The sequence below is a fragment of the Alternaria arborescens genome, assembly GCF_004154835.1.
Source record: "Alternaria arborescens strain FERA 675 chromosome Unknown contig_16, whole genome shotgun sequence".
NCBI classification, from domain to species: Eukaryota; Fungi; Ascomycota; class Dothideomycetes; order Pleosporales; family Pleosporaceae; genus Alternaria; species Alternaria arborescens.
In genome coordinates this window covers 17,490-29,211 of record NW_021167871.1, presented here as the reverse complement: position 1 = coordinate 29,211, position 11,722 = coordinate 17,490, and the positions used below count along the sequence as shown (strand labels likewise).

The following is an 11,722-nucleotide window of genomic DNA, read 5'->3' as shown; positions in this document are numbered from 1 at the left end:
TAGCCTTCTCCATAGTTTGTGATTTGCGATTACATATAATCGTCTTGTTCAATTTACTAGTATACCTAGGTACATTAGACTGAAGGTTTCTTGGTGTATCCCAGGTTGAGACATTAGCGAGCTGGGGTGACCGGAAATTCGTTTTGTTGGCGGTAATGTCGTCTGCAATCGACAAGCACGTGGTAGATACGTCAAGAAGAAGAACTTCAAGTTTAATAGATAGAGCTTTTTGGGTTCGAGCGAGAAATGCTGACGCATAGGATGGACTTGGTGTACACTGGTAGAAAGAAATTATGCATTCCTATTCCTTTGCTCAGCTACCGTACTTCCTTCCGGCGTTGTGTAAGCCGTCGATCTTTCTACAAGGCATATGAACTGCCTCCTCTTCCTATCATATATAGCTACCTGACTAGCAACTCTTGAGATGGTAACGGCTAACCTGTATGAAGGTGGCTGTGGAGGTCGCGCTGGAATGGTTCTAAGCGGACATATACTATTCAACATTGAGAGCCTTATGAGTGGTGCCGTGTTCCGTCGTAGTGTGCCCGATTGCCTCTACAACATAGGCATGTATGAGGACTAGCGGATATGGCCGCGGGGGAGCGAAGCAAAGAGATTTCCAGCTTCCATCACCGGCCATTGTATATGTTGCTGAACACCTCCTTGATATCTCGATACCAAATGCTGCCTACTAGTCTCAATCGCCGCCTTCCTCTTCCTTTGCCTTCTCTTCCGCTTCTGCCTTCTTCTTGTCCTCCCATTTCTGCTTCTTCTCCAACAACTTCTGGAGATTCTTCGCGCCATTAAACACACCATATGTCTTTGCACTACACGCCGCACATGTAGGATCCTTCCGATACCTTTTTAGGGCGCAAGCCTCGCAGAAGTAGTGTCCGCATTTTGTGATAATGGGATTCTTGTATGGCTTCTTGCAGATGATACAGGCGAACGGTATCTTCTCCAACAGCGCGAGATCAACCCCATCCTCATCCTTTTCCTTCTCGTCCCTGTTCGCAGAAGCGACAACTGTACCCCCTGGCTTCTTGCCCTTGGTCGACATCTCCCATTCGCGGTCCAGCTTCCAACCTGCCGCATAGTCTTCACGCGCGTGCAAGAACTTGCAGTTGTCGCCAAAACCACAGAACCCTGTCTGCTTGTAGTCCTTACACACATCCGGCGTGTAATCTGTGACGGTAATTGTTCGTATGTTTGTCGATGCTTTCATAGGCCCTACTTGGCGACTGGGCGCGTCGGGGTTCTTTTCAATGAAGGTCTGAGGCTTCGTTCGCGTGCTGCCGAGCAGGTTTTTGGAGCTGAGAGCGTCGTCGGCGTTCTCGTCGTACCAGTTTGATTGCTTGGTCGCGTCATTGCTTGCTTCTATTACGGCCGAGCGATTCGCTGCGTACTGTGTTGTGCCCTCGACGGCTGTGGTCGCCTTTTGGTCTGCGGTGGAAGCCTTGAGCGCATTACCGTTAGTCTTCCGTCGCTTGACTACGTGACCATCTTCGCCCTCTGCGTCTGACCCTGACGAGAAATCCGAATCGGATTGAGGCGGTGGCGGAGCGACTTTTCGGGGCGCAGCTTTGGCACCCCGCTTCTTGAACTTGACGACGGGCGCGTCCATGGTCGGATATGCGTGAATGAGTGTGAGGTGAGGTGCAGATCAGGTAGTGTTGTAGGAGTGAGGCGCAGAAAGTTCGAGCCAAGCTGTGGCTGAGGAATCCAGTTTCACGTGATGCAATCCGGGGTAGTGGCGCAGGGCTTCGGAGGTCTCGGACTGTCTACAGTAGGTAGATAGCGGATAGGGACAGACTGGCAAGCTAAACCCTGCAATCAAACCTACGTCGACGTAAAACGTCTGTGACCGGTACTTGAGCTTTTTGTGGAGGTTGTGTTCGGGACTTGATGGCAGATCCTTTAGGTACGATCTTATACCAGTTCACATGCAGGCTGCGGCATTCCTGCACCTGTGGATCTTGGACTAGCGAGCATAACGATGCATGCAGAAAGACGCCTGCAAACATGCGATAGAAACAGTGATATTTACAGGTGGGAGCATAGTTGGCTTCTATGTGTTGTTGTACATGGTGTGACCCTACCTAATAGCAGATAACCTTGCAAACACACTAAGCACGTTCTTCCAACGAAATGTTCTTTTCATGCGTTTCGCGGTGTTTGCTATGGATGTTACGTCTCACTGTGTTTACCAGGAACATGGCGTCACCCCTTTCCGCGCAGCCATGTTGACATGGCACATGGTGGTCGTGGGGTAATGCAATGCGCGTCTTTGTTGCGGTGATCCAATCGCGCATACAAACAGCCCCCCTCGGCCTAGCAGAGCTGCAGTAGTGAGGGGGCCCGCTGCACTACCACGTCGTCTGCATAGTCTAGCGATTAGACGTGCAGCAAGTGCCGGCGCGAACCAATGGAGGGGAGCGAGGGGCATCTGTAGCTTTGTTGATGTTGTGGATGCGTGATGGGTGTGCGCGCTGGGTCGATGGCGAAAGCGTGAAAGCGTCAAAAGCCGCGCACGGTGCGCTTCATTTCGCTCTTCTGCACAACATCATCCGCGCTGCTGTCATCCCTCCTCTGTCGCCTCTGTAGCCCCTCCAGCCCGTTCGGCATTCCCTTCTTTTTCCTTCTTCGCCATCCCGAGGCTCAGCCTGGTGATGCGCCTTTGCTTCTTTTCCCTAGTGTGACGGAAACGCGACCGAGTGCCAGCAGCCGCTGCCGTGTCCCCAGTCGCTTTCCCACGCGTCCTTCTCATCCAAACCCTTATTCCATTCCGCCCACCGCCCGACGGAGTGTACCCTTTACTCGCTCCTGTCCCTAATACTCCCCCGACACGCCGCCACCACCTGCCGCTCTAATCCGCGCACCTTTCCCGCTCCTTAATCCTGCCTTTCGCCAACTCCGCCCATCTCCTACCGCCATTTCCGAGGCACAGCGACGTGCAAGTGGGGAATCTCGTCCAGGAGATGACACAATAAGAAACGACCCTAGGGACTACTAATGGCTACAGCAAATCCTCCACCGGGCGCGCTCTCGGTGGAGCACCACAATGGCTCCGACCCCTTCCTCGCGGCGCCGCACGACGCCCACCGGCAGCGATACTCTGCCTTCGACAACTCCCAGTTCTCTCTCTATCTTAATGGATCGCCCCAGCAGGCCAAACGCGCCCTCGAGGCACACTTGGCAGAGACAACGCGCAGACTACAGGAGACGTCGCATCTGGGCAGCGCGCTTGTCCAGCAGAGGAAGGAGCTAGAGGACAAACTGAAGGAGGTTGATCAGCAACAACAAGACAGTGATATCGGCCCAGAGCTGCGCCAGAGGCTGGCTGAGCTAGAGAAGGAGTTCAACGAGGTTGGTCGGGAAACGGCTCGCGCCTTTCTCCCCAAGTCTCGCGTCCCCAGTGGCGAGACTGATCCCACTGGCGGCTCCATCTACTCTAGCGAAGCGATCCAGTCACCGACCAAAGTGAGCGTTCCTTCGCGAAAGCAGAGGAACCAACAGCCTAGTCGCATCAATGACATCGCGCTGGCTACAGAAATCTCTACGTCTTTGCTTTCTCAGTTGAAGGACCTCCAGGCCGTTCTCCTTGAGAAGGATGAAGCCCTCAAGGCGGCTGATCTGGATCGATCGCAGCTCGAAATTGAGGTCGAAGGCTTGTCGCAACGTTTACGGACACTCGACGAAAGCGAATCGCGGCTCAAAGATGTCAACTGGAACCTTGAGACACAGGTCCGTGAGTCGGAGACACAATTCAAGTCAGCGGCAGACAAGGAGCGAAGTCTCAACCATGCTCTGGACCTAGCACGTACTGAGAGATCAACCTTGGAGAAGGAGTTGGAAGATCTGAAACAGATGTACACGAAACTCAATGACGATCACATCAACAAAACCAAGCAGCATGAGACTGAGCTTTCTAGTTTGCGGCGAGTTGCAGCCATGACAGAGACGGAGAAAGGTGCAATGCAACGCAAGGTCGAAGAGCTCACGTCCAAGAACCAGGAGCTAGCTCAAGCTATTGCTTACCGCGCAAGATCAGAACATCGTGGTCGATCTGAGGGGTCGTCTGACGATGATCGTGGTGTGAGATTCCAATCTCGTACCCCAGAACATTCACCTGAACCTTCTCCAAGCAAGGCCACACCACGCCATGGTATGCTCGAATCGGAAACACTCAAACACTCGCTCCAGCACGCCCACCGTATGATCCAGCAACTCAAGAACAACATCCACCGTGAAAAGACCGAAAAGATCGAGCTGAAACGTATGCTTCAGGATGCCCGTGATGAGGTTGACGCTCAGCGCGCTCTGGCTGGACCTGGTAGTGCAACCAGGCGACGGAAGAGTGACAAAGCTGCCTCCATGAAACCACCTCCGCGAGCTGATCGTCTTGGAGCATTGCGTAACGTCTCACAAGAGATTGTGGAAGACGACGAATGGGAAGAACAAGACATTGTACCTGAGACCCCAAGTAGGCCACCACAACACTTGAACTCTGTACCAGGGTCCTTCCCAAGCGGCTTCAGTTCCGCCGCAGAGACGAGCGCATACGAAAGCGCTGACACTGCTAACGAAACATCGGATGCTGCTTTCGAGACTGCCAACGAACGTGATGGCATGGCGACTGAATCTGACGCGTTCCAAACCGGAGCTGAGACCCTTGACGGAGATAGCAGCGATCAGCTGACTGAGACTGAAGCAGGACCTGCCAAGTCTAGTGCGCGACGGAGTCGACCATCCATCTCACAAGGTGGTCGCATCAATTCCTACCGAAGTACAGCCTCCGCCTCTGGCGACGAATATGATTCAGACTTCAGGACTCCTCTTCACCACCAGAGTTCTCGCTTCAGGTTGAAGGCTCGGGACAGCAGTTCGCGGAGATCGACGCCAAGAGGTTTGGATTTCTTCGCAGGTACGCCACCCGCTTCAAGAGACTCTCCTGCCGGCTATGTTAGCAGCAGCAACGAGAACACTCCAGCCCAAGGCAAGAGTCTGTTAGCAGAGTTGAACGATCTGAGTGGAGACGACGACGATGCCAGTTCTGTGGAGGGTTCGCCAAGTCGATCCAGTGTCGTGTATTCCAGCCATGCCACGCCAGATCCTCTAAGGAAGGCCGTTCTTGGAAGGTCCCTTCTTCAGTCGGATGCACCCAAGCCGACTATGGTGGATTCGGGCACGATGACAGAAGCAGATGTTCCTGAACCCATCTCCATATCTTCCATTTCAAGCCAGAACACTCAACCGCAAGCCGTTCCCTTGCCTACATTGCGAGTCTCTGCCCTGCATTCGCAAGATACGAGCCCGCAAGCTCTACCCCGTCAAGATCTCAAAGTCTCCTTGGTCTCCTCGCAAGACACCGAACCTAAGCATGTGCTCCCGCCAACGCTTGGGCTCTCTACCCTTTCTGGCCATGCTACCAGCCCTCAACTCCCTAAGATACCCCAACTGGCTGTATCATCTTTCTCAAGTCAAGGAACCGAGCCGAGAGTTCCTTCAGCTCCGTTGTTCGCAATTTCTTCGCTGAACGCACAAGATACAACGCCACGTGCTGTACCTATCGCTCCTCTAAAGATGTCGTCGGTGTCTGCCAATACCACCGAGCCTCGACATGTTGCTCCTCCTTCTCTGGGGGTATCCACCGTGTCATCCCAAGGTACTGACCCTATTGTACCAGCGGTGGAGAAGGTCATTGCTCCTTCTCTGGACGTGTCGTCTATCTCTCAGCAGACTACGGAACCCCGGGAAGCTCCGGCCCCCAAGCTACTGGCTCCAGCAGGCCTTTTCACGTCTGCTATCTATGCGCAGGCGACAGAGCCTACACAGCACGACGAATCTACCTCGGCGTCGGAGTCGAGGTCAATCTCCGATATCGTTCCAGCATCTACTGCACATGACTCTCATCACAGCAAACAGCCTGCACCACTCCAGATGTCAAGCTTGTCTGCTCACGCGACTGAGCCTAGGGATGTACCCTACAAACCGACATTGCTGCAGATGTCTTCTTTGTCGTCTCACACGACTGAGCCTAAGGATCTACCTCGTGCGGTCCCATCCGCGTTCTCTGTAACGTCCGTTCAATCAACAGAACCGCTGGCGCCGAGACCCAGCAAGCAGCAGTTTTCTCAACTTTCCGCACAGGCTACCGAGCCTGCTGCACTGCGGCAACCACAGTTGGAACTGTCAAGTTTCTCTGCTCGTTCTACCAACCCAGTGGAAATCCCTAAAGCAGACCCGCCACAGCTCTCGTCGCTGTCCTTCCAGACATCCCATCCTGTGGAGCCTATGAGAGGAGCACCGTTCTCGTTCTCCGGGCTGTCTTCACGGTCAACTGAGCCAGTCGTACCAGAGAAGTCGTCTCCTGCCAACTTTTCCGGGGTCTCGTCTCAAGCTATTGAACCCGTACAGCCAAAGCAGGCACCTCTACAATTGTCTGTCCTTAGCGGACTTCAGACCGAACCGGTCACACCCCCTGCTCCTTCGGCTTCTGTACACAACATTTCCGATGTGCGAACTGTCCAGGATACTCAGCCTGAGTCGCCGACGCTTCCGGCATTTCTGCCAACTCCGACAAGTCGTCCATCCACAGCGAATCGTGTTTCAGCTCCCACCATGACATTGTCTCCTGTTGCTACACAGGGCACTGAACCATTGACACCGTCAAGACCTGTTACTGCTCATCGGGCCGTCGCGCCTGCTGTAACTACCAGTGCTTCTTCTCAGACAGAAGCAATGGAGAACAAGCAAGTATCTACACCAAAGGTTGGTTATTTTGACGCTACACTACCCTCGGATAAGGATGTCACATCAGAGATGAGCACCCCACGAGTTGACAGCACGGATGGTCGTATGCCTCTTGCGCCTGTGAATGCCAATGTTGTTAGGGAAACGCCCCGAACGCCAATGACAGACGGAGGCACTCAGACAATGGTGTCTGCCCAGCAAATCGACAAGCTACTGCTCGCCCGGAGTCAGCGATGGAGTAGTTTGATCACCACGTCCGGGCTAGAAAAGTCACTGTCTCCACCTGAGTCGCCTGGTAAAAAGTACGCAAATGAGCCAAGCCGAACACCCAAGCGTCCTGGTAGCTCTGGAAGTATGCGCTCTCGCGCTGCAACACCGCCACCACTGCCTTCGGATCATAAGGAAGTCATCGCCGCAGCGACTCTCAAACCAATCTCTCCGGGCGCAATGGGACCGCCTACAATGCCAGCATCTGCCTACAAAAAGCGACCGCATACGCCTACTATCAAGACGAACAGCAACACTCTCACCCCCAGGACAGGCGGAACCACACCACGCGTACGCCGACAATCGCAGCGCAGCGGAGCTTCTTCGCCTCTTAGCCGGAGGTCCTCACTGTCGTCGTTCACCTCGGAGATTGACCAGCGCTTCAACATCCCAGGCGGCCCGTCTTTTGCTGCAAATGGACTGCCGCCTGGCGCGACAGATCCGCGCATGATACAGGCTATCACTCAGACCATGATCGGCGAGTACTTGTGGAAGTACACCCGCAAGACCGGGCGTGAAGGCATGTCTGAGAACCGCCATCGCCGCTTCTTCTGGATCCATCCTTATACCAGGACGCTGTACTGGAGCGACCGAGATCCTCAGAGTGCTGACAAAACGACGTTAAAGGCTAAAAGCGTTGCTATCGAATCTGTTCAAGAAGTTGATGACCCTAACCCTCTACCTCCCGGACTTCACCAGAAGAGCTTGCTCGTCATCACGCCTGGTCGATCCATGAAGTTTACTGCTACAACAGGTCAAAGGCACGAGACATGGTACAACGCGTTGAACTATCTATGCCAACGGGTCGACGAGAGTGAACAGCAGAAGTCGCCTGCAAAGTCTGATCAGGAGCACAAGGCAGCCACCGAAGATGAGATCCAGGACGAATTCAATGGTGGATACCGCAGCTCCTCTCGGCAAACAGGGCGCTCAAGAGGCTCCACGGCGTCATATGCAACCAGGAGGACGTCGTCTCGCGATTATGGCCAAGTACCTACGATTCGACAGTCGCACGTTACACCACATCGTGCAACATCAACCGAGCCACTGGTGCATGGATCTGTTTCGAGCCGTATCAACAGCATGCTCCGACCCAGCGTCTCTGCTCTGCGAGGATCGTTTACGAGCCGGCGAAACAGCAGGACCAGCGCTACAGAGTCTGCCATGTACGAAGAGCCTAGCGTCTCGAATATGGAGCTTAGTCGGGACATCCATGAACACGTAGAGCGCGACCAGGATTTCATGCCTAATGTCCGAGCATGCTGCGATGGTAAGATTCTTTGATCGCAACAATGTACAAGAGCTAACATGTCTTAGGCAAACACGACGTTGGACACCTTCACCAACATTCAGTCAAAGGTCGACAAGTCAATTCTCAAGCTTCCAGGCCTTCGCTCTTTGGTTCCATAAGTTCGCGCGCACAATCCCGAACAGAGTCTCGCACAGAGTCTCGCACAGAATCACGGACTGAATCACGGACTGAGTCGCGAACTGAGATGCGCAATGAGCAGATGCGCCACCAGACTGAGATGGAAGCAGCAAACTATGGAGCTGGTGCATAATCTTCGCCTCACGCCTACACTCTTTCCTATATTATCACTTGTGTTCGTTCTAAGCGGCACCTCACTAGTCACTTGATCTGACTGACAGTCTCTTTTCCTTTAGCATTAGTTGTTTCGTATGGGAACCGTTCCCATTTTCCTATGTATCTATCAATCCATCTCTCGGCTTTTGGACGTTACATCTCGGTTTGGATCCAGATGAAGCAGAAACTCAAACTCGATTTCAGGTTCAAGGGGCTTTGTGCATGGCGTTCGACGGTGATGCATTTTCTGTACAATTTGCACAGTACGTTGGAGCTGTACACTGACACGACCTGACGCTTCCTTTACGGACTAGTTCCCGGCTTCTCTCCATTCTACTAGAAGTATTTTTTCTACCGTCTGTAACTCGTTTGTCCTTTCTTCTTTCACTTGGACCATGCATTATCGTTTCAGTCGTATCCCTAGCATGGTGGCGTCACATAATGTTTTTACTTGGGTTTAGAAGATAGTGTTGACGGCTTGTAGTCAGATTGATAGAAGATGAATCAAGAAAGATCGAAATTGCAAATCGCGTTTCCCTGACCATGCATATAATTTCTTCGTGCAAAGAAAGACAGCCTGTATGTAAAACAGGCGAGCACGAAGGAAGAAGCAAGTCAGAGTGAGTATTCTATTCATAGATGCTGCACTTGCTTATCGTTCTATGGAGATATTACGACTTTCACAACAGGCCTGCCAAAGCGAGATGAAGGTAGGATGGCAGAAATGTGTCTGTCAAATAGCATGGCGGATCGAAGTGGATATGCTCGCATGAGGTTCATGCACGCAGAAAGGCGTTCCTTGCTGGCCCAATAATGCCAAGATCTGCCGCGTGCGTCGAAACACCAAACTTTCGCTCCAGCCAACGCGCCTGTCATTTTGAATCTTTCCTCGACAACAACATCAACCACCCATCGCGCATCCCGTTTCCCGTCGAACCTTCACTTCTGCAACTGCGGGCAGCTTTCTGTATACCTTTAATAGACTTTCGCAACCAGCGCATAATACAAATCACCACCGCAAGGCCAGAGCGCGACGAAGCACGCCATATAGCTCCCGACCCAAGATCAGCGCCGCTCCAAAGCAAAATTGTCGCCGCTGCGACCCTTGAACACTCGGAACGTAGTATCGAGTCAGAACCGCAGTCATGGCGCGTAATTCCGAAAAGGCGCACTCGATGCTCTTCCGCTTTCGCGCTGCGCAGGCCGCCGAAGCTGGAATCATCGACATCTCGCGCACTCGCCGCCCCAAGCTCATAACCTCGGTCAACTCGATTCCCGTGTGTGAGAAATGGCGCGGCCAAGTGCTAAAGGAGATTTCCCGCAAAGTTACAAAGATTCAGGACGAAGCGCTTTCAGACTACCAGATCCGCGACCTCAACGATGAGATCAACAAACTCATGAGAGAGAAGCACATGTGGGAGAGTCAGATAAGAGGCTTGGGTGGGCCAAATTATATGCGAGGCGGACGAGTGCTGGATGAGGAAGGGCGGGAGGTGCCAGGAGGCGGAAAGGGGTATAGATACTTTGGACGAGCGAAGGATCTGCCGGGAGTTAAAGAGCTATTCGAGAGGCAGAGCAGGCCGGAAGACGACATGGATAAGGGGCGCGAAAAGAGGAGCGAGCTGAGGCAGAAGGTGGATGCGGGCTACTACGGCTACAACCTAGACGAAGAGGATGGGACGTTGCTAGCATACGAAAAAGCCAAAGAGAGAGAGGCTTGGGACAATTTCATGGTGCTCGGCGATGACATGGACGATAAGCCAAGCAAGACGCACAAGGAGTGGATGGAATTGCCTGGAGATGCGGGTGACGGCATACGATGGCGCGTCCCAACACTCGAGGAGGTGAACAACGAGCTGGTAGAGCGCAGAAGGAGGAAGCTCCTTGAGAAGCTCGGTTGAGTGCGTGATGGCGCTTGATAGGTTTGCCTTGCGGAGTTTGGCGGTAAACTGTTCATCAACAGACTGCGACTTCAGGATCAAAGATTGATACCCTTGCCGAGCAACCGGCTACAAAAAGATTAAATGTACATCAGAATCAACAGGACAAGCAAGAGCACGTCCGAGTCGGGAAGACATTAGAAGCAATTCATAATAACACTTTAGTCGTATCATGCTTTTATGCTATTGGAATGACTACTTCATCTTGCAAGCTCTAACACCAAACGCGACATGACAGTGAAGGTAGTTGGGTATCTCATTCGTTCGTTCGTCTAGAGTCTTCTTTACAGTATGCAGCCCCGTTACGCCTCTCTTCTTTTTGCTCACTGGAAGCGCGCGATACTGAAGCAAATGCGTAGGCGATCCACGCTGACTTTGCTCTTTGATTCTCTTCGTTAGAAGGAACAAGCTCTTTTTGAAGAGCAGGATTGTTGTCGCACAAGCCTCCCATCGCTCAAGTCGTGAACAATGTATCTTCCTCTCTCAGGTACTCCCCAATATCCGCTTGCCTGAACGTGACAATACCTGTAGGGTCCAGCTTCCTCGCCTCGGCCGTCGATCGTGCACTCACACCGAAACCCTACAAAACATATGTTAGCCTAGCTCTCCACCCCCGTCCCCATGGCTGCAACTTACCAGTGGCGTGTCATTCATACTCAGCACAACAACACCTTGGTGCTCAGGGCAGTCCTCACTCCACCGTCCCACATGCGCCTTGAGCACGTTGCCGCCGTACAAGAACGGCATCTCACCGTTCTGCTTAACCCACACCTTGTATCGCGCGTGCGGGGCAATTACGCTCAGCGCTGTGATGTGCAGACGGAATTTGCCTGTCTTGGTGAATTTACCCAGGCAGATTCCAAGGGAGAGTAGGTTGTCGCGTGCGACAGACGTGGCAAAGTTGGCGAGAGATTCGCGGACATAGTAGACACGTGAGCCCTTGATTTAACGGTTAGCATATGCATGGTGATGGGAGAGGCTTGACGAATTGGAAGCAGTTCGTACCTGGACGCGGAAGACATTGCGATCGTTACCGCCCGTGGGGTCGGCGATGAGGTTGGATATGCCTTTTCCACAGTACGTCGCAAGCTTCTCGAAGAGAGTCTTGGTCTCTGGCTCTGTGAGGGGCCTCATTGTGTATGCGTGTGAAGAAGTTCAGAGTTGGGGTTGAAGCTGG

The 11,722-nt window shown here is 53.0% G+C and overlaps 4 protein-coding genes across 4 annotated transcripts; 2 read left to right on the top strand and 2 right to left on the bottom strand.

Annotated features, from left to right (window-relative positions):
* Positions 1 to 697: 697 nt before the first annotated feature.
* On the bottom strand, positions 698 to 1,624 carry AA0111_g7140 (hypothetical protein; the record flags this gene model as incomplete). The annotated part of the gene is made up of 1 exon (XM_028653442.1): positions 698 to 1,624. One exon carries the CDS (start codon positions 1,622 to 1,624, stop codon positions 698 to 700), a length of 927 nt encoding a protein of 308 aa, XP_028505104.1.
* A 1,388-nt stretch (positions 1,625 to 3,012) lies between these two features.
* On the top strand, positions 3,013 to 8,582 carry AA0111_g7139 (Anucleate primary sterigmata protein A; the record flags this gene model as incomplete). Its single annotated transcript, XM_028653440.1, has 2 exons — positions 3,013 to 8,290; positions 8,338 to 8,582. The coding sequence occupies 2 exons, from the start codon at positions 3,013 to 3,015 to the stop codon at positions 8,580 to 8,582; spliced, it is 5,523 nt and encodes a 1,840-aa protein (XP_028505183.1).
* Positions 8,583 to 9,750: 1,168 nt separating this feature from the next.
* AA0111_g7138 (Pre-mRNA-splicing factor) lies at positions 9,751 to 10,506 on the top strand (the record flags this gene model as incomplete). The annotated part of the gene is made up of 1 exon (XM_028653439.1): positions 9,751 to 10,506. One exon carries the CDS (start codon positions 9,751 to 9,753, stop codon positions 10,504 to 10,506), a length of 756 nt encoding a protein of 251 aa, XP_028505184.1.
* A 493-nt stretch (positions 10,507 to 10,999) lies between these two features.
* AA0111_g7137 (hypothetical protein) lies at positions 11,000 to 11,679 on the bottom strand (the record flags this gene model as incomplete). Its single annotated transcript, XM_028653438.1, has 3 exons — positions 11,000 to 11,125; positions 11,182 to 11,484; positions 11,551 to 11,679. The coding sequence occupies 3 exons, from the start codon at positions 11,677 to 11,679 to the stop codon at positions 11,000 to 11,002; spliced, it is 558 nt and encodes a 185-aa protein (XP_028505176.1).
* Between the last annotated feature and the right edge of the window lie 43 nt (positions 11,680 to 11,722).